We start from the raw sequence: 18298 nt of genomic DNA, 5'->3' as shown, positions 1-18298 counted from the left end.
TAAATTCACATATAAACCAAAAAATTGTATTGAGGGAAGGCCGCTGTGGTAGCTCAGTGGTTAGAGCATCGAACGCGTTATTCGAAGGTCGTAGGTTCGATTCCTGCGCACGGCTGGTTATTTTTTCATCCACATTTCTTTCTTCTTATTTACATTCCATTGGTTCTAATAACTTCCCCTGTACATTCCTTGGCATTACTGTCTGTTAGATCTCATATATATATATATATATATATATATATATATATATACATATATGTGTGTGTTCACTTGTACATATACAAGGAGTGTAACTTTCTCAAAACAAGATGCTTCCCTGCCTGCCTAGACTTTTCACAATTATTAATGGAACTACGCTTATGATACAAAACATCGTCATAAATTTGGTCGCTTGCAGTGGTGTTACGTCAATAAAATATTTGAAAAGCAGCACAATTTAAGCTGTAGACGGGCTATATATATAACTGGCACTTTTTAAGATGTTTGTGTGTTGCTTTTAATAAGTTTCATATGTAGTTAGCCTTTCGAAAAACAATAGTTTTTTTTATTACGCCAAACTGGCATTATAAAACAGAGTCGTCACCAATTAATGTTGTGACAACGTTACTTATACTTGGGTTTCCCGTGAAACAATCGAGCGCATGTAGGCTCTTATGAGGAACACTGTGCTCGGGATATTGCAGGGACTGCCGACAAAACGAGCGTATGATTTAATCACGGTTTTGATACCTCTCCTCTCTTTGTAGTTCGCCAGTAGCCACTTATGATGTTACGCAGCTCAACGCGCTAATTGAGTAAGAAGCTGTAGGCGAGAGCGTGTAAATTCCAATTAACATTTGTTTTTTTTTTCTTCTCTGGGTCGACAGGTTCTTGAAACAGTGAATGTATCGACGCAATTTTGGTGTGCCTGCATACTTACTCGTGCACCATAGAACGTAGCAGGCGCGTTCACTGATAAAGGCTCAGAAACGCATTAAACGCGCTAAAAACGAGCAATTACACGCTTTCGCAGGCTCGGGCGCGCGCGCTTCTAATGCAGACGCTTTTGAGATGTTCAGTATCATGAGACTACAGCGCCGCCGCTAATGTCACCCGCTGGAGAATCGGCCGTGATTCGGTGCGGCCGCCTCGTTCACTCCACTGCAACCTTCTAGTACACTAGGCGACTGCGAAGGAAGGGGGCGACTCTCCGCTCTGGCTAGCGACTATGCAGCTGCTTTTCAGTCGCTCCGTGTGCTCACCGTCACTCACTGTGTTCTGGTTTTCCGCGTCAGTCGCCTGTATTATTCTGAATAATCAACGTCCCAAGACTACGTTTATGGTTTACTCTTCAAAGAACGGCTGCTTCAGCGAGAACTTCGTCTCGTAGTATCACCATGCCTGCTCCTTGCTTTGCGAATGCCTGCTCAAGCATCGGCGGCCGACTCGATGTAAGTGGTGTTTCACGCACAGTTACAAAGAAAAATAAATAAATAAATACGAGCTGATCAGTGTATCGCTGTTGTGAAAGGAACTTCAATCCTTCGAGAACGTCAGTACTGTGCTAACCGCAGGTCTCTGCTCGAAACAACTCCGTGACAGCGACTACCATCGTAATTTGTTGCCAATGCATGTAAATAAAATTCTGGGGAAGTTGCTCAAACAAACGTGGTGCCATCAATGTTTGTTCATGAATGAAATTAATCGCAAGCGCCGTGTGCACCATTCTAGAATAGACAAAACTACGAGGTAAGATGTCGAATGTTGCAGCTTGTTATGCCTTTGTAGTAAAGTGAAATGATTTTCACTGCCAGGGCGAAGCATTGAGTGTGATAGCATCAAACTGTAATGTTACAAGAAGAAAGGCTAGCAGATAACGCGTTAGGATTCGATCTCGCGTGGTTCTATAAAGCGCTGGTGCAAGAGAATACAGCCGCTCCAAGGTGAAAAGTATTTATCGCGCAGTGTCGTCGCGGTCAACCGTGCTCTTCTGATCAAAGTTTGCAGTTGCTTCACTATTCGCGGCGAGATCGGGCTATAGGTAGCAGCACTGCCCCGAGAAAGTGTAGACAGGCGGTCGGCCGCGCGTATACAAATACACGCAGCAGCGCTTCCTTGCGCAGTCTGAGCCGATTGTCGGCAGATAAAATGCGTTGACTACAGTTAATATCCCCGCTCTTCTCTACAGAATAATCGTTTTAATCGGTGCACGACTCCTATGCAATGTTAACATTATCCGCGAGTTAAGCGCATTCTGCCTTTCATAGGGATGCTCACCATGGGTGACTCTTCACGTTTTCGCACGAAACCACACCTTCAATGTGTTGTTTGTACGTGGTTAGCTCGTGTTTCGCCTGCTCTGCGCTGCTGTAGCGTGACTGAACTACTTATTTACATCTGTGTCATATGCGTACTACAAAAAAGAGAGACAGAAAGATCATAGAAAGCCAACATATCTGCGATTCATTCAGTACCACCGGTCGTGCCCTATAGCCATATGATTTTTTAAATGTGAAGCATTTCTTAGCGAACTTCAGTGGCTTTGAGCATATCTATCTATCTATCTAGCCACTTAAGTTAGGGTGCTCTCGTGGTCACCACCTTAACCTGGCGGGAACCGAAATTAGCATGGCAAGGCAAGATGGTTTGACGAATATGACGCGCTTGTCAAGACATGATTAATGTCACAATCCTGTCATGTATGTCGTCAAACACTTCCCACCAGACAGTCGCACATACCCATGGGCGGGTATGTGCCGCTGGTGTGCAGTTATGTGCCACAGGTTATTGACACTTAGCATCTACCCAGGAACGACGAGAACACGCATGGGCAATTTTAATGCGTGAACGTTAAGAAATACCCGATATCGGTAGCGTCGACACGAGTGCAAAGAATAAATTTCAAGGTCCCAGCTAGATTCGAACCCAAGCTATCTGCGTGGCAATGAAGCATTTTGCTACAGAGCTACGCCAGCTGTCGGAACTACTTTTCAAAGAAGCACTAATCTTCCTGAAACGTCAACAGTAGTCGCAGTGCTGCATACCTAATTTTATAATCATTACATATTTACTTCTTTGATGCAGCTGTCACGTCAGGTTAACGTCAATTGTGGTTAGTTGTCATGCGCTGAAGTTGATTTATGTAGCAGTGTCCACCGCCAGCATTCTCGCGAGAATCAGAGCTTCATATCAACTTCTGGTGTTGCTAATATGCTAGGCCCAGTTGACATCATTGCACAAGTGAAAACAACTGGTTATATAAACATTTGCAACTCTTCAACTTATGCCTGTGCATGAAACATTTGTATGTGCATTTAGCATCATATTTAATGACGTACCACTCAATAAAAAAATTGCAACACAGCACTCATCTTCCCTCTGCATGCTTCGCGTAACGTCGATTTTCAGGTAGGTGGGATCTGCCGAATAGTTTTTTTTTTTCATTCTGTTCACCATGAAATGTTATACAGTCGATAAGTCTACTCAGGAAAGCTTAGTGACCGACGGTGCTTTGCGCTACACTGCGATTACCGCATGTACGCACATGTTCTTTCCAAGTAAAAATTTTATATAAGAGTTCAGCATTGATGGTTTACGTGCATGGCAGTGCTACAACAAAAGCCTGGTTAAAGGGACAAGCATGTTTTTTGTTGGTTTTTTTTCAGACAAAAATTACCACTGCCATCTGTCGGTCACTAACAATGTTACACAAATGCTCAAAACAATGTAAAAAAGATGAAGTTTTCAGTGAAATTGTAAGATTATATATATAGGGCATACCGTCTGAATTAATTTTCAACATGTGAGCTCACAGTGTAAGTAACAGTGTAAGTCTACGCTGTAAGTACCGAAGTCTCACAGTTTATGTGATAGTAATATTTCTATGTAGTGGTACACCGGCCGGATAAACGCAACTAAGGCTCCTCGCATGATCGTTTAACTACAGTGTCGTAGTTGTACACCTACTAACAGCATGCAAATGCATCACCTAGAACTGTTTTTTTTTTTTTAACTACTGAGTCGCTACAAAACGCTGCATTCACCCAGCATTTAAGAGCCGTCGTGTTTGGGAGGATGCCAAGAGCATTTTGCGATGTGCTTGAAGCAGAAAGCCACACCCACTCTGAAATTATTCTGGTGAATGGAGGGTACGACGACAATAAACAGCACTCTGGAATGTTGCACTCGCGGATCTTATTAATAAGCATTAGCAGCCGAGAAAGATCAAATGTTTTTGTATGTTGTTTCAGGCATACGTGAAATCAGTTACACTCGCGCTGACATGACCGCACAAACCACACTTTGAGAATGAGCATTCATGGCATATTGCCTATAGAAACACGACGTGACTAGCAGTCGATGCAAGGAGCAATCCACACTTTGCCATTTCGGCCAGTTGCTGCCAGCCCCGACTCTGCTCGGTCTCGCAGCCAATGGGGGTATTCATGTCACGTTACCATGGACGTCACATACTGCTCTCTGCCATTTTGGTGTCCTTGGATCGGTGGCTCTTGAGGCAGCAGGGGTTCAGTCATCAACTCTGTGTAGACATTGTGGCTGATTCTTTGTGTTTTCGGCTCTTTATGCGTTAATTACGTGAGTGGGATAGCGGCACAGTGCGGCGCTTCGTATAAGAGTAGCTTGTGCAGCTCTGACAGGCAGCGTTATGAGAAAAAAATTGAACTGTGTGGCGTGGACTCCTTCGACCTCAGCGTGCGATATGTTGCGAACATCGACCTTTGGCCACACTGGACAAATGTGACATTATGTATTTTTTTTGTTTTGAGAACAAATTTCGTCTCTCGAAAGCTGCTGAAGGCGTACAAATCTATGGAGGGCTACAATTATGTGACCAGTGGCTGGGTGCAGGAGCCACTGCTGACAGAAGTCTCTGCAGACACTGTCATTGTAATCACACAAGTAAGCGCTCATTCTCCAATTGCCAGGTTTTGTCGCGTTTTTACCTCCTTGTTAAAGTAACCAACTTGCTGAATTGTTAGTTTTATTGACGATGCGGCCATGAGTAGCCGATTTTTTTTTTTTTACCGCTGTGTTGTACGCAGCCACTTGCGGAGGGCGTTAATTTTATTTTCTTGCTGTTTTATTTTGTACGCTGGTAAACCACTCACATAGCTTGTCAGCTCCTCCTGTCAGGGCATGGATTTTGTCCAAAAGCGACGGCGAAGTAGTCGCAGCCCACTCCTTATGTATGGCTGGCAACAGCAAGGTGTGTTCTCATGTGGCGGCTGTGCTGTTTTACTTGGAGTACAGCGTGCGTGCGAGACGGCGACTTGTGCATAGATGTCGTCAACAGCTGGTTCCCGCTAAGGCCCCTGTATTTTTCAAAGGTAGCGCAAACTCTCTTCCCCGCGCCGTTTCCTCCTCACCCACCACTTTCAGCAGCCATGAAGGAGCGACTCACGCGGAGCGCGCTGCCGGACGGTTTCGTTTTGTCGCGCGGCGCGTTGAAGTAAGGCCCCTAGGGGTCTTACGTTAAAATGCTTGCTTAAAACGCGCCGATTCTTGGCGTAAATGCACAACGGTGCTCGCAAATACTGTGTAAGAACAACAGTGTGGGATCGGCCAGTGCCTTAGCTATCATCTCGCGTTTTGAGGGGAACCAAGTGTACCAAATGCCGCCCTATCGCAATCTGCCTTTGCAGTACTCATCGTTGATTTAATCTGGGGCCTGCTTCACAAGATAGAAAAAACCTGGGCTTTGTGTAATTTTTCTTGGGTTTATAATCTGTCTTTGCAGTACTCATGGTCGATTTAATCTGTTGCCTGCTTCATAAGATAGGAAAATCTGGTCTTCGTGTAATTTTTCTTGGGTTTATAAGTGTGGAACAGCCCCTCAAAAGTTAATATGAGTGCTCTTAGAGCTTGAGTTTGTACAGGAACAGAGCCGTACTGAAATTTGGGACATGCATGTCTGCTTCTATTATGGGACGTGTGTAAATGATTCATCCATAAAATACCACAAACGTTTAGTGGGATGAAGGTGGATTTTATTGAGTGCGCAAATAAAATGCGGGAAGCATCGAATGATCACGAATGCTGCAAAACATTCCAGAGAGCGACGACAGGGCGAAACAATTTCGTTTTTTTTTACGGTTAGCAAGTAATCGCTGCCGCTCCTTAGCTTGTCGCTGCAGCTCCGGTTCTTTTATTCGCATCATTAGTGCTTCTTCCACTGAAGGCTCAAGTGGTGCTTCTAAATGTTGGCTTGCCTCCATTCTCTTTGTGTCATCCGATGCGGCAGCTGTAAACATGGTTTGTGTAAGTACAGAGTGTAAGTAGAGACTCTAGAGGTGACAACAGTTGTCGTCGTAGTGGTATCAACTCACAAAATGAGCCGCCCATTGGTTGAGGGGTCATCCTTGTGGACGTTCCTGGCTGGTCCCAGGACGCAGCTGTAAGCATGAATTGTGTAAATACAGAGTGTAAGTAGAGACTCTAGAGGTGACAACAGTTGTCATCGTAGTGGTATGAACTCACAAAGTGAGTCGCCCACTGGTTGAGGGGTCATCCTTGTGGACGTTCCTGGCAATCCCAGGAGGCAGCTGTAAGCATGAATTGTATATACAGAGGCTAGAGGCGTGAGCATTTGCCATCTCAGTGCAGTTAACTCACAAAATGGGCTGCCCACTGGTTCAGGGTCGCGGTCTATTGACATTGCTGTGTTGCCCGAGGAGGCAGCTGTAAGCATGAATTGCGTAAGTACAAAGTCTAAAGGCGCGAATATTTGTCATCACAGCGCAGTCAACTCACAAAATAAACTGCCCACTGGTTCAGCGTCCGGGGCCCTCCCCACTATCGTTCCTGGCTCATCCAAGGATACATCTGTAAGCAAGAGTTGAGCAAGTACAGTGTAGGGGTGGGGATGTTTGCTGCCACAGTAAGACAGAATTGAATGCCGAATTGATCAGGTTCACATGTTATAAAGATAAATGCAGCAACTATGCTATCTGCCAGCGATCCAAACACACTGTATTGTCATATAAACCCCAAAACATAATCGCATTCACAACACAAGAGAGGAATAGAAACTACAAAGGGGCCTCACCAGGAACCGTTTCATTCCCCTTTTTGCGGGGTGACATGCGCTCTTTCGGAAAAGGCTGATGCGCAAATATAGAAGGAACCGCATTTGGCTTCAGTTTCTTGATCCCAGTTTGTGCCAGAATTGCTCGCTCATACTGATCCATCGTGAAGTGTTTCTGAAAAATACCGACATCCTCTATCGCATTTTTGCAGCTTGGCTGATGTGATATTGCCGAAGCAAAATATTTTGCTTCTTACGTTAAAAATGCAAACAGCCACAAAAGCCAGATGATTTTCTTGCATTTAGTAGGTGCCTTGCTCTTTGTTAATCGAAAGTGTACAACTTCGCAAGTATGTTCGAAATTTGAAATAAAGTATCTATGCATTTCACAAATAAACAACTACACAACATTATATCTACCATACACTCTCTTATATTAGCTGTACATGCATTCACAAAATTCGGTCTTGGAAGTGCGCAAAAGTGAGATAAATATGAAAGAATACAAACTGAGAACACAATAAACCACAATAAAACAATAAACGCCGAAATTTTGCCTACAGGTAATCAAAGTTCGAGCGAAAAAAAAAAAAACTGTCAAAGACGTGGTTGATCTCTGGAAAAGTATAATTGCTTCCGCTGGAAATGGTTCCATTTAGAAAGCAAATCGCGAACGCCAAACATTCAACAGTAATTATGTTGCTAAAAACGATCGAGCTGTCATCGTGGTGGAAATCGTGCGAGAAAGCGTCGGCGGAGCTTCAAGCTGCTTTTGTTTAACATGAACCTGAACCAAGGATGAGCTTTATCTGAAAGCCTTCCAGAGGCATGTCTACGGGAAGAAGTTCTGTAGTGAGTGCTTACCTCGCAAAGCCTCCCTCGGTGACAATCGAAGTTTTTTCTGCCGATGCGATGCAGCCATACCGCTCTCCGCTCCTCATTATTTTTCCCTCGTGGAACCACAAAAAGCTTGTCACCTTTTGCAATGCTGCTGGAGCAGCCAACAGCAGAGCAGGTCGGCATTGCGCTGCATCCGAGGCCGCCTTACTAAAGGCAACACACATGGGAGCGAGATGCAGTGCGCTCACTCATGGCGTCGCTGCCCGGCGGAGCTGAACCTGACGAGGGGTCAACAAGGTTGATTGGTCACGTGTCGCGCCTGGTCCAATAGGGTAGCAGAAACGCGCTCCAGAGTGAGGAGAGACGTAGAGGGCGGGGAGGAAATTCTCCTCCGCTTTTTCTACAACGGTTTGCGCTACCTTTGAAAAATACAGGGGCCTTAGTTCCCGCCACACTTACACAAAATCGTAGCGTGGCCAGTGGCAGAAATAGAAGAAAAAAAGATTACTGTGGCAAAGTTCGAAGTTGGGCACTGCTGGCTCCTCGTCCACAGTTATCCCAGCTGGGATGTACACAGCTGCAACTGCATTAGAAAGAAAGTAAATCTTCTACACTGTTTTTTTCTTTACAGTGAGCTGTAATTGGATATAAAATACTGGACAATTTTTACCTGCAGAAACTTGTTACTGGCTTCGGTGATTGTACCTGCCCTTGTTGGCAGGCTTTCCTTCATAGCCCTGGTGAAGCGAAGGAGCACAGTCAGGGCTACATTCATAAGGAAACTTGGCAGGTAAACCAGTGTTTCAGAAGAAGAGGCGTTTTAGATACACACACATGTACGACCACACTCGTCACGGAGCTTGGCAAGTGAACTTGCGTGCGAGAAAAGGGGGTGCTGAAATGCACACACTTGCACAGCTGAATTCTCAATGTTTCACTTCGGTGTGACTTATATAACAGTGCTTTTGCAATCGGGGCTTGAAAATTTCTTGGCAGTTTTGTAGTTCAGACGTGCAGCCTGAACGACTGCTAGCCCGCGAGCCTCCATGAAACGTTTTTTTCCGCTTAAGCACAGGAAGTACATTGTCGGAAGCATCCCATCACTCCTTTTCAGCATATGTGCAGTTGTCTGCATGTGCTGGTATACCAGGCGCACGCAATGTGCAAGTTTGCTTTGACCAGAACATGTGCACTTGACCAGTCAGTTTGGTGGCCTGTAGATTCCACATGTTTCACAAGGCATATGAGGTCACGCGTAGTTGCCTGACGTAATATTCGGGTTTTGTTTAACTCTTTCCTTGAACTCAGTAGTGTCACTGCGATGTACTAATTGTCACAACTGGGGCAGCCTGAAGTAATAAAGACAGTGGCACTTTTCGCTTGGCAACTTGTCCTTCACTTTGTCAAAACGGTTTCCCTAATTTCAATGTTTGTACATACACTATTTTGATGTCTGTTGCTTGTACATATGACACAGCTTATCTGACTTTCCAACTACAACATTACTCACGTCGTTAAATTTGTGCATGTTTGTCTTGACCATAATTCGGGTCCGCTTAAAGGCCTTCTGGTTCGGCTAGGACTGCCATTAGCAGAGGCTTGCCGGGCTATGTCATGCCTTTTATTATTATCATCACTATCACTAATATTATTGGTGATGCAACGGCAAATGTCCTCAACTACACGATTGTTGCTGGTAGCTCGCGTTTCAATGGTAGAGTTTGGTAACTTCATCTAAATTTCTCATTTCAGTTTCTTGAGATAGTATCATTAAATCTGTGATTACTTTTTAGTGTTATGTCCATAAAAGAGTACACAAATGAAGGTAACCCGCTGGCATCTGTGATAAATCTATGGAATGGGGAGAGCTGTTGCACCCTGATCAATTCCTTGTTGCCATCACATGTTCAAACAACATCGCTTTAAACGCTACCCCTAGCTTTTATTGCACGCATTTCAGGACTTTGTCAAACTCTAAGCAACAGAGCCCAGAGAAATGAAACATCAACATGCATGTGCTCAACGAAAAAAAAAAAAAAAAGAATGAAAGATAGAAAGAAAGAAAATTGTGTAGTAGAGCTACGTTCTTGCGATGTTGTTAGTCATTGTTCATTGCAAGGTGTGCAGAATACGCGATCAATAGCATTTTTTTTTTCATTTTGTCTTCTTTTTCCGCTGAAAAGTATGTTCTAGAGGCGTGTAATTTAGGTGGGGATCCAAATCACTATTGAATAAAGTAATCAAGGTCGCATCAGATCCAATTCACATTCTAAGCAGTGAAATCAATAAATACGGGTCAACATTATCCAAAGCGGCCTGGGCTGTAGCCATTATAGTGAACTAGAATAAATTCCAGTGGCAGAACCGGTCGGGCTCCGGCATCCTACTTTTACACAGATGCCACGAGATAGCGCGACATTTGCGTTTTGTAGCAGCTATGGCTGCATTGTAAGACAGTCATTGAATCTTTCGAACTTTTAGCTGCGACGAAATTTGTTTGCTTCTTGGTTTTCTTCCAAACAATAAACAGCCAACTTGCTTACTGTCTGACTTGGAGGTTGCATTTGGGCCAGATATACATATTTTTTCACATTTACTGCACATGCTCGGAACATTCTGAGCACTTCTGATACATTTATTTACTTATTTTATAAGAGAGCCTGAGTTTTTACCACTCGAAGGTCTCGAGGAAGCAGATGTAACGTTGGGGGGGGGGGGTGGAGAACTTGCTTTAAATCATCGTGGAAGACCTGAAAAAGTCAGGGAATTATGAAAAAGCAAAATAGTAGACACCCTGAGTAGTTCTCTATCAATGGCAACAATTTTCATGCATACAACCATTATCTTCCCAATAATTAATTTATATTGAAATTAACAATTCAAACCTCGATAAGAAACTTGAGAAGGCACATAGTTCAGCATCAGCTTTGGATTATATCTGTTGTTGAAATTGCAACCTCCACCGTGCTCATCTCGGAGTCCATGAAAAAGCAATGTATATCTCTCGAAGGCGACACTTCTGCGCGGTACCTAAGGTGGTACTAAAAGAAGCAATGTCACATATGAAGTAATTCTTAAAATAAAGAAATCATTCTTTTACGGTTTCACAACATTAAACAGGGCCATTAATCCCTTTTGATAATGTCCTTTGTTATCTTTTGTTTTACAAAACTTTCGCTGTCAGGTTTATTCTCTAGCTGCTATAACTATGGCAACTATGACTGAAAGCAAGCAAATAATGGAGAAGTGATTTGAGATTGACTTCGTGAATTTTCAGTCATCTGCTGTCATAAATACTGAATGTGCGCCACGCATCGCCGTGCTTGTCTTGGTGTTTGAGTTAAACGCCAATGCTTCATTTAACGTCTTGTTTCATCGCAATAAGAGTGTGTATTACACATTGTGTTTAACAGTGGGGGTCATTGCATACATTATGGTTAAGTTAATGCTAAAGCAATGTATGCGGCTAAAGTGTGCGGTTACTAAAGGTTTTAGGTGAATTCTTTTCTTGCTTCGGCTACTTGCACACCATGGTGTTCGCATGACCTCGTCAGCTCTTCAATATTCAACTTTTTCAAAGTGGGATTGAGTTTTGCTGCAACAGGGGCCACTAGCTTCTATGAATGTGTCTGTGCCTAGGTGTAAGATACGTGGTCTGTTCGAAGGTTTGTCTGAGCAGGCGAAACAGTTTTCCCTCCTGTGAATGCAGCTGAATTGCGTGCCAGGCTTTGCTTTCACTGGGCAGTGCAATGTATCCTTCATGTTTTCTATCATGGCGCTCTAAATTATTATAATGATGTTAGACAAAAATAAGACTTCATAATAAGATATTGTTTAATATAGTACGATACCTTCAAGAACGAAATTTTTCTTTTTTATTTTGATTAATATTTTAGTGACATAACTTTGGCAACGATCACAATCAGCTGATCAAGATAGATCGTGATCGCCGTGTCAATCACGATTAATACAGTGATATTACATAGTGCGCATCATTTCGCGTTTCGAAAAACCTCGCACGGTGTTTTTCATAAAAAGTGTTTGTACATCGAGCGTGAGAAGCGTCTATGCAATGGGCACTTCAACTTGGAACATATTTATGAGTCGGTGTAAATTAATTCCGTTCAGATGACGCAACTGCATCAATATACCCACGTCAAATTAATTACACACACCGGATGACCACAATCCATTTTATAATGCCTACATCACTGTGTATTCCCCCCACCTGGTTTGTTTACTTTCGGACCGTGCCATGCCAGCGGGTTCTGTTGGTTACTTTTTTCTCACGCCTCATCCGTGCGTACGTCACTCATCTTCCTCCGTGGTATAGGCACACAGCGCAGTGCATTTCGCAAAAGGTCACCAAGATACTCATATCGTTGCGATACTGAAGTAACACACACGCACATATAGAAAGGCTGGTAGGTCACAGACGCGCACATTCTACAAAACACAGACGTGCACATTCAGACTTCATCTTCATACTGTACACGATTGACTGCGACGACAATCATCGAGGGTGGTCAATCTCAGGAGAAATGCTTGGTGCATCCGAATGACGCAAAAACAGACGCTGTGGGTCTGCTTCACGCTGCCAAAACGACGTAAGGTGATGAAGATTTGCCACTTCGGTCCACTTCAATCACCGCGAAATCAGAAACGTCAACATCGAATGACGGCCAGAGCAATGATGCTGACTGGGAATGGATGACATAGCTTCTTAACAAGGAAAAAAACCACAGGAAAACTGAATGGATGCCTGCCGGTCTTGATGCAGCGACACATCGCTTCTCGTCAGAGAATACTCTCATCGCAAATGGCGCTATACTGAATTTGTCGCTGATTCATCGTAACTGTTACGTCATAGTAAAGAGTGACCACGGTTGGACGCGCATAATACAAATGGACAGCGGTGCACTTTACTTTTTATTCTTAGCTTGTCGCCGACTATGGGGACCCACTCATCCCCGGTGTCCCTTCATGCTCCTTCAAAATGGATGTGCCATTTCTTCTTGGCCTGTCAATCAATCGATGGCCAGCCTTGTAGGCACGTGGATCTGAATGCATGCGGCCTCCGTGCCACGGATATCGGCCGGCTCATTTCATCTCTGCTTCAGCTGCGTTGGTCGCCTCTGCTCTCACGCCTTACCCTCACGTAAAACATACTCTTAGCTGTGCAATGTTATCGGTTTGGAGGAGGAAAAAGGTTTTATTTATACGAAGAAGGAAGGGTGCAGTTGTGGAGAAAGCATAGGAGTCTACCCGGCTCAAGCACTCCTTTACATCTTGCCCGATCCTGGATCTATTCCTGCATCTCATGTCACTCTTGTATGGAACATGACAGTGATAGCGAAAACCCATCGGAACTGTCCATACGATTCCTATCACAATAAAAAGCTCATGAGCCATTTCACTTTGTTATGTAGCAAACAGTGCAGAGGTGTCACAAAATTTTGATTGGCGTACAAGAAGTCTCTTCTTAATTTACCGTATGCTCTATGCAAGTTTTCTTCAGAAAACATCCATGGTCTATAACTCAAAACTATTCGAAAGATCATTTAGCAAAAATTTTTTGAGGACATTATTGGTTGTGAACGAAAAATCAGCATTGTCCGTGACCGAAAAGTTAATGAAGATGGAAATAAAGTAAATAAAGGTCTAAACAAAATAATAAATAAAATAAAAAATAAAGTAAATAAATAAACAGAACCCAGACCTGCTGTGTGACAAACAGGTGTTCCACCACAGAGCCACGCATTTGCAGGAAACTGCACAGTAAAAAAAAAAAAAAGAAACTATGAATGTCTTGTAGGAGGAGGAATCTTTTTAATGCATGTTATATTGGGTAGTAGAAGCGTAGAATCTTGCCAGGCATTAAAACCTATGAAGTTTGCAACAAGTGTGTGTATTAAAGGCTCACCCATTACAAAGTGCTCAGACATATATAATCATCACTGTTAACAAAGTGGGCAGCTCTGTGAGCTCTTTGATTGCCTTATAAATGAGTAGGGGCCACTGACTGATTCACAAAAGGAGTGATTCTAAGGCAGAGGACACTGTGCAGCTGTACTTGCAGGAGGCACTCTAAGTTAGTTTTAAATTACCAATGTGAAGTGCAGAGACGCTTACTTCATTGTGGAATAGTTGAGGCATTCGCCAAGAAACGAAGCCAGGCTAGCAATTGAGAAGGCAGTGCAGACAGGGCACCATTGGGCTGTCATCTTTTAGCTTTGAATACAAAGGCCAATCATTTTCTAGGCTTTTCGCCATGGCATGTGTCTTCTTATCTCGCTTGCTGTATGCACTTGGCGTCTAATGCATGGTTTTGAGGAACCATTTGAGCAGGATGCGTACTTTTGTCGTTTTCTTCATTTTTCAATATTTTAACCAGTAGTGGTAGCAGTAGTAGAGACTTTATTGTACTAGAGGGAATTAGGAAGAATGTGGGTGGTTCCCCTAGTCCAGAGCCCCTCTGGCCTTTGTGACTCGCTGGGCCTGATCGAGCAGAGCAACCAGACGTTGCAAGTTTTTGACATAAAACCAGCGACAGAAATGTGCGTCTGTAAGGAAATGAACATCTGTAAGGAAATGAACGCAACAGCTTGAAACACTAGACAAAGGCTTGACGTCAGAAAAAGGAGCAAGAAAGAATAGAGCAATAATAGTGAAAGTTGGGGTAGTTGGTGGTTCATACGTGGGAAGTAAAAACAGCGCACAAATATAGACAAGGACAGAAAAAGAGACGACACCCCGCTGAACTCGCAACTAAACTTTATTGGAAAATACACGCACATATATCAAGCATTCGTCCCAGTCACGTGGAAAACCAAAGGCATCTGTGCATCAAAGCAAATAAGGTACGAAACAAGCCTAATGATTTTGAACATAAACACGTGTGTAACAACCCAGAAAAAAAAACACACCTTTCTACTTGCCAAAAACATACGCAACAGTCCCTGACAGTGGCTGCAGGGACTGTTGCATATGTTTTTGGCAAGTAGGAAGGTGTGTGTTTTTTTTTGTTTTTTCTGGGTTGATACACACGTGTTGAGGTTCAAAATCATTAGGCTTGTTTCGTACCTTATTTGCTTTGATGCAGAGACGCCTTTGGTTTTTGGCACAGACGCCTTTGGCACAGACGCCTTTGGTATTAGCTTGGCTGTGCAGAATTGACGGCATTTACAAAAGACAAAGCTTCTGAAACATGTTAACCATGCAATTCTACAATGGTATAGGTGGTTTCACTAAATTGTTTAAACATTAGTGAAAAATGTTTATTTTAGTAATTATCTTAACTTCCTGTTGGGTCGTTTATGTATTCGTAATTTATATTTTTATGCACCGTCGCAGCTTCCTGGACAGTTGCTACCTGTAAACACAAGCATCGGGCACACATTAAGACCAAGTCATTGTTTGGAAACAGATAGTGGAGGATAGGGCTTTCATTACTTTACTTGGCAATAATCGATGGCTTGTTCACTCGTAACAACACTGGTCAATTTATTTCAGAACGACGTTGAAACAGAGCCTGTACATCATGAAGCATCAAATCTGGCTCCTGAGTCGGGGAAACCCGTAGCAACATCAACAGAGCCAGCATGTGAGCTGGGCCATATCATCGGTAAATCCATTCAAGTGCGGCTACCGACCCATTGTGAAGAAGCATCAGAAGCAGATGAAAAGAAGCTTTTGTCAACGATTGCTACACAAACAGAGCCACAAGGTGCTTCTCCAGGTATGTCTCTGCATTTGCCGTTTCATAAATGAAAAAGAGTCAGTTTCACTGTATGGGTAAAGCAGTGAATGCCACAGGTACGAATTGAAATGGTATGCCAAGTTAACTTAGCATTGTTTCGTTATTGAGCACTGCTTAAAAGACGAACGCTTCAGAAGAAGGATTAGACGAACATAAGCGCATTGCACTTGTGTCTGTCTAGTCCTTCATCTGAAATATTCGTCTTTTAAGCACTGCGCAATAACGCAACAATGAATTGCCACCAACTCACCCAAGCAAGTGCCCTTATCAGCCTAGCAGCTCACTTTTTTAGTATTGGATTTGGCATCACTCTGCAAAATGTTTGCACAAGGGGAAGTTGTTGGCCTGTCTTTAGTCATGTCTTTGCTCTCAAAAAACTGCTGTAAAAGATCAAGAGAGGGATGGGAGAGAAAAAAGAGGGGGAGGGTGCACAGTAAAATTGGGAGGCAGGATAACCTTTTACCAACTTTTGCTCTGGCCATCGCACCCAATATGAAGCCTCATGCTAGTGGCTGAAGCCTTGGTGGTCGTTCGGGTATTTCTGCAGTGATTTTTGTAGATCAGTAGTGGCTGCCCTGCCACGATGGTCTAGTGGCTAAGGTACTCCGCTGCTGACCCTTAGGTCGCGGGATCAAATCTTGGCTTTGGCGGCTGCATTTCCGATGGAGGCGGAAATGTTGTAGGCCCGTGTACTCAGATTTAGCTCCACGTTAAAGAACGCATGTGGTAGAAATTTCCGGAGCCCTCCACTACAGCGTCTCTCATGCTCATATGGTGGTTTGGGGGCGTTAAACCCTACAAATCAATCAGATCAGCAGTGGCCATGGCAATGGTGTGCTAAGCAGTAACCAGTCCTGGAAAGCAGACGCTCATGATTGAAGCGATTGAGGCAATGGCCCATTGTTTGTAGTCGGAGTCAAGCGGCAGTCTCAGGTGATGTGCTCTTGGTGTGCTTGAGTGTTGCAGGGGCTGCAAATGCCGCTGAGAGATTTCTAGTCCACAGGGCTCTTCGTTTCAGCAGCGATGGTGCATGAGAAACGAATTGAGAAGCCTTCAGCTGTGCATGCTCATGGCAAACACTCGTGTTGAAGGAGGGAAGGTTACCGAATATGTTGGATATTGCAAAGAGTTGACAGCAATGAACAGCAACATTAAAGGGAACCTGGAGAACTTCAAAAACTGTTAAAAAATTGTGAAATAACCACCATTCATGTGCTTTCTATTGGGTTGTAGAGACAGAATCGGCGTCACCTACAGAAAGCTCTAAAATAATTTTACTGTGACAGCTGTTATGAGATCACAACTTGGGTCTCGCGCAGCGCCGTAGTTGTCTGTCGCCACCTTTTCGGTAATCACGTTGCGGGAAATCATCAGAAAAACCTAATACCAATTACAAAGTGGGGCTCTAACTTGGGTCCGCTGCGTGCCAGCCCAGTATTCTACTATTGAGCCACGTCGGCGCTTGGGACTTGTTGGCAAACTTGCCTTAGTCAGGTTTTATGTCGGGAAAGCTGTCGTGTTAATACGACTTATAAAGCGTTTTAGAACAACAAAAAAACAACCAGCTGTCGCACAATGCGAAGGGCATAATGAGCGGGTCGCCCAATGCTCCAACTCACTACAAAAGCTTGTTCTTGATCACCTTTTAACTTTAGCGCATACTCATTTTAGGCAGAATTCCTCATTGTCGTCAGTCCCTGCATGAACAATTGGCACTAAATTCGTTGCAAGTGTTCCGTGGATACCACGCTTCTCAGAAGGATGATGAAGGATAGCATAGCAAATACTAGCCTACTACTCAGAAATTATTATTATTAATGCCGTAGTGCAAAAGTGTGGGATTTCTGCAAAACTAAGGTGATAGTTAGGCACATTAATCAGATGACGCGAGAAATAATTGACGCATCCGACATTATCCACCTGGAAGATGACTGCATCAGTATGGCTTTTCGGCACTGACGCAGAAAGAAATGATGCATCTTCACCCGCAATGCAAGATGTGTGATAGGTGTGTGTGACCTCGGCATGACTGGTCATTTCTATTGCGCTGTGTGTGAAATTTTTTGTGATTCATTTTTGCAAATCTTTTTTAACCATTAAATGCGATTGCATAAAAACATCATGTGTCTGTCCAATAAACTCAGTTGAAACTTTATGCTTGTATCCGTCTAGTCCTTTATTCGTCTTTTAAGCAGTGCGCAATAAGGTGACAATAAAATGACTGACGCCTGAATAAAAGCTGTTGGCAATTAGATTAAACATAGTGGTACTTGGATTAAATTTTATGTGCACGCGGCCTGATTGAGTTAGCACTTGGATTAAGTATGTTGGCGCTTGGAATAAATGTTTGGGTCATAGATTAAATAGGTTGGTGCTCAGAATATTTTAATGGTGTGCAGGTTATTTAAGCTGGCACTTGGATTAAACTGAGCGGGAAAACCTGTAGGATTAAAGTGAGTGGGGAAACCTGTAGTTCTACATGTTTTTGGCGATCTGAATTTTTTCTGACACGAATATTTTTGTGAATGCACAAGATTCATAGCTTCAAGATTTTACTGCAGTGTTCCGACATATGGTGTGCTCAAGTGGGTACAAAAGTACTAAACACATTGGCTTTATTGGCTGGACATTTATATCCCACATGCTGCATCAAAGTGCCACTGCAAGGGTGTAAA

General features: G+C 43.5%; 1 protein-coding gene across 1 annotated transcript in view; it reads left to right on the top strand.

Annotated features, from left to right (window-relative positions):
- The first annotated feature begins 1186 nt into the window (after nt 1–1186).
- Nucleotides 1187–18298, top strand: part of LOC142804050 (uncharacterized) — a 31914-nt gene continuing 14802 nt past the window's right edge. The window contains exons 1-2 of the mRNA XM_075890566.1: nt 1187–1430; nt 15377–15602. Coding sequence (XP_075746681.1) covers nt 1377–1430; nt 15377–15602 — 280 coding nt within the window. The 5' untranslated portion in view covers nt 1187–1376. The remainder of the gene's footprint in view (nt 1431–15376; nt 15603–18298) is intronic.

The sequence above is a fragment of the Rhipicephalus microplus genome, chromosome 3 (assembly GCF_043290135.1).
Source record: "Rhipicephalus microplus isolate Deutch F79 chromosome 3, USDA_Rmic, whole genome shotgun sequence".
NCBI classification, from domain to species: domain Eukaryota; kingdom Metazoa; phylum Arthropoda; class Arachnida; order Ixodida; family Ixodidae; genus Rhipicephalus; species Rhipicephalus microplus.
The sequence above is the reverse complement of the archived record's forward strand: the minus strand, read 5'-3'. Positions and strand labels throughout refer to the sequence as shown.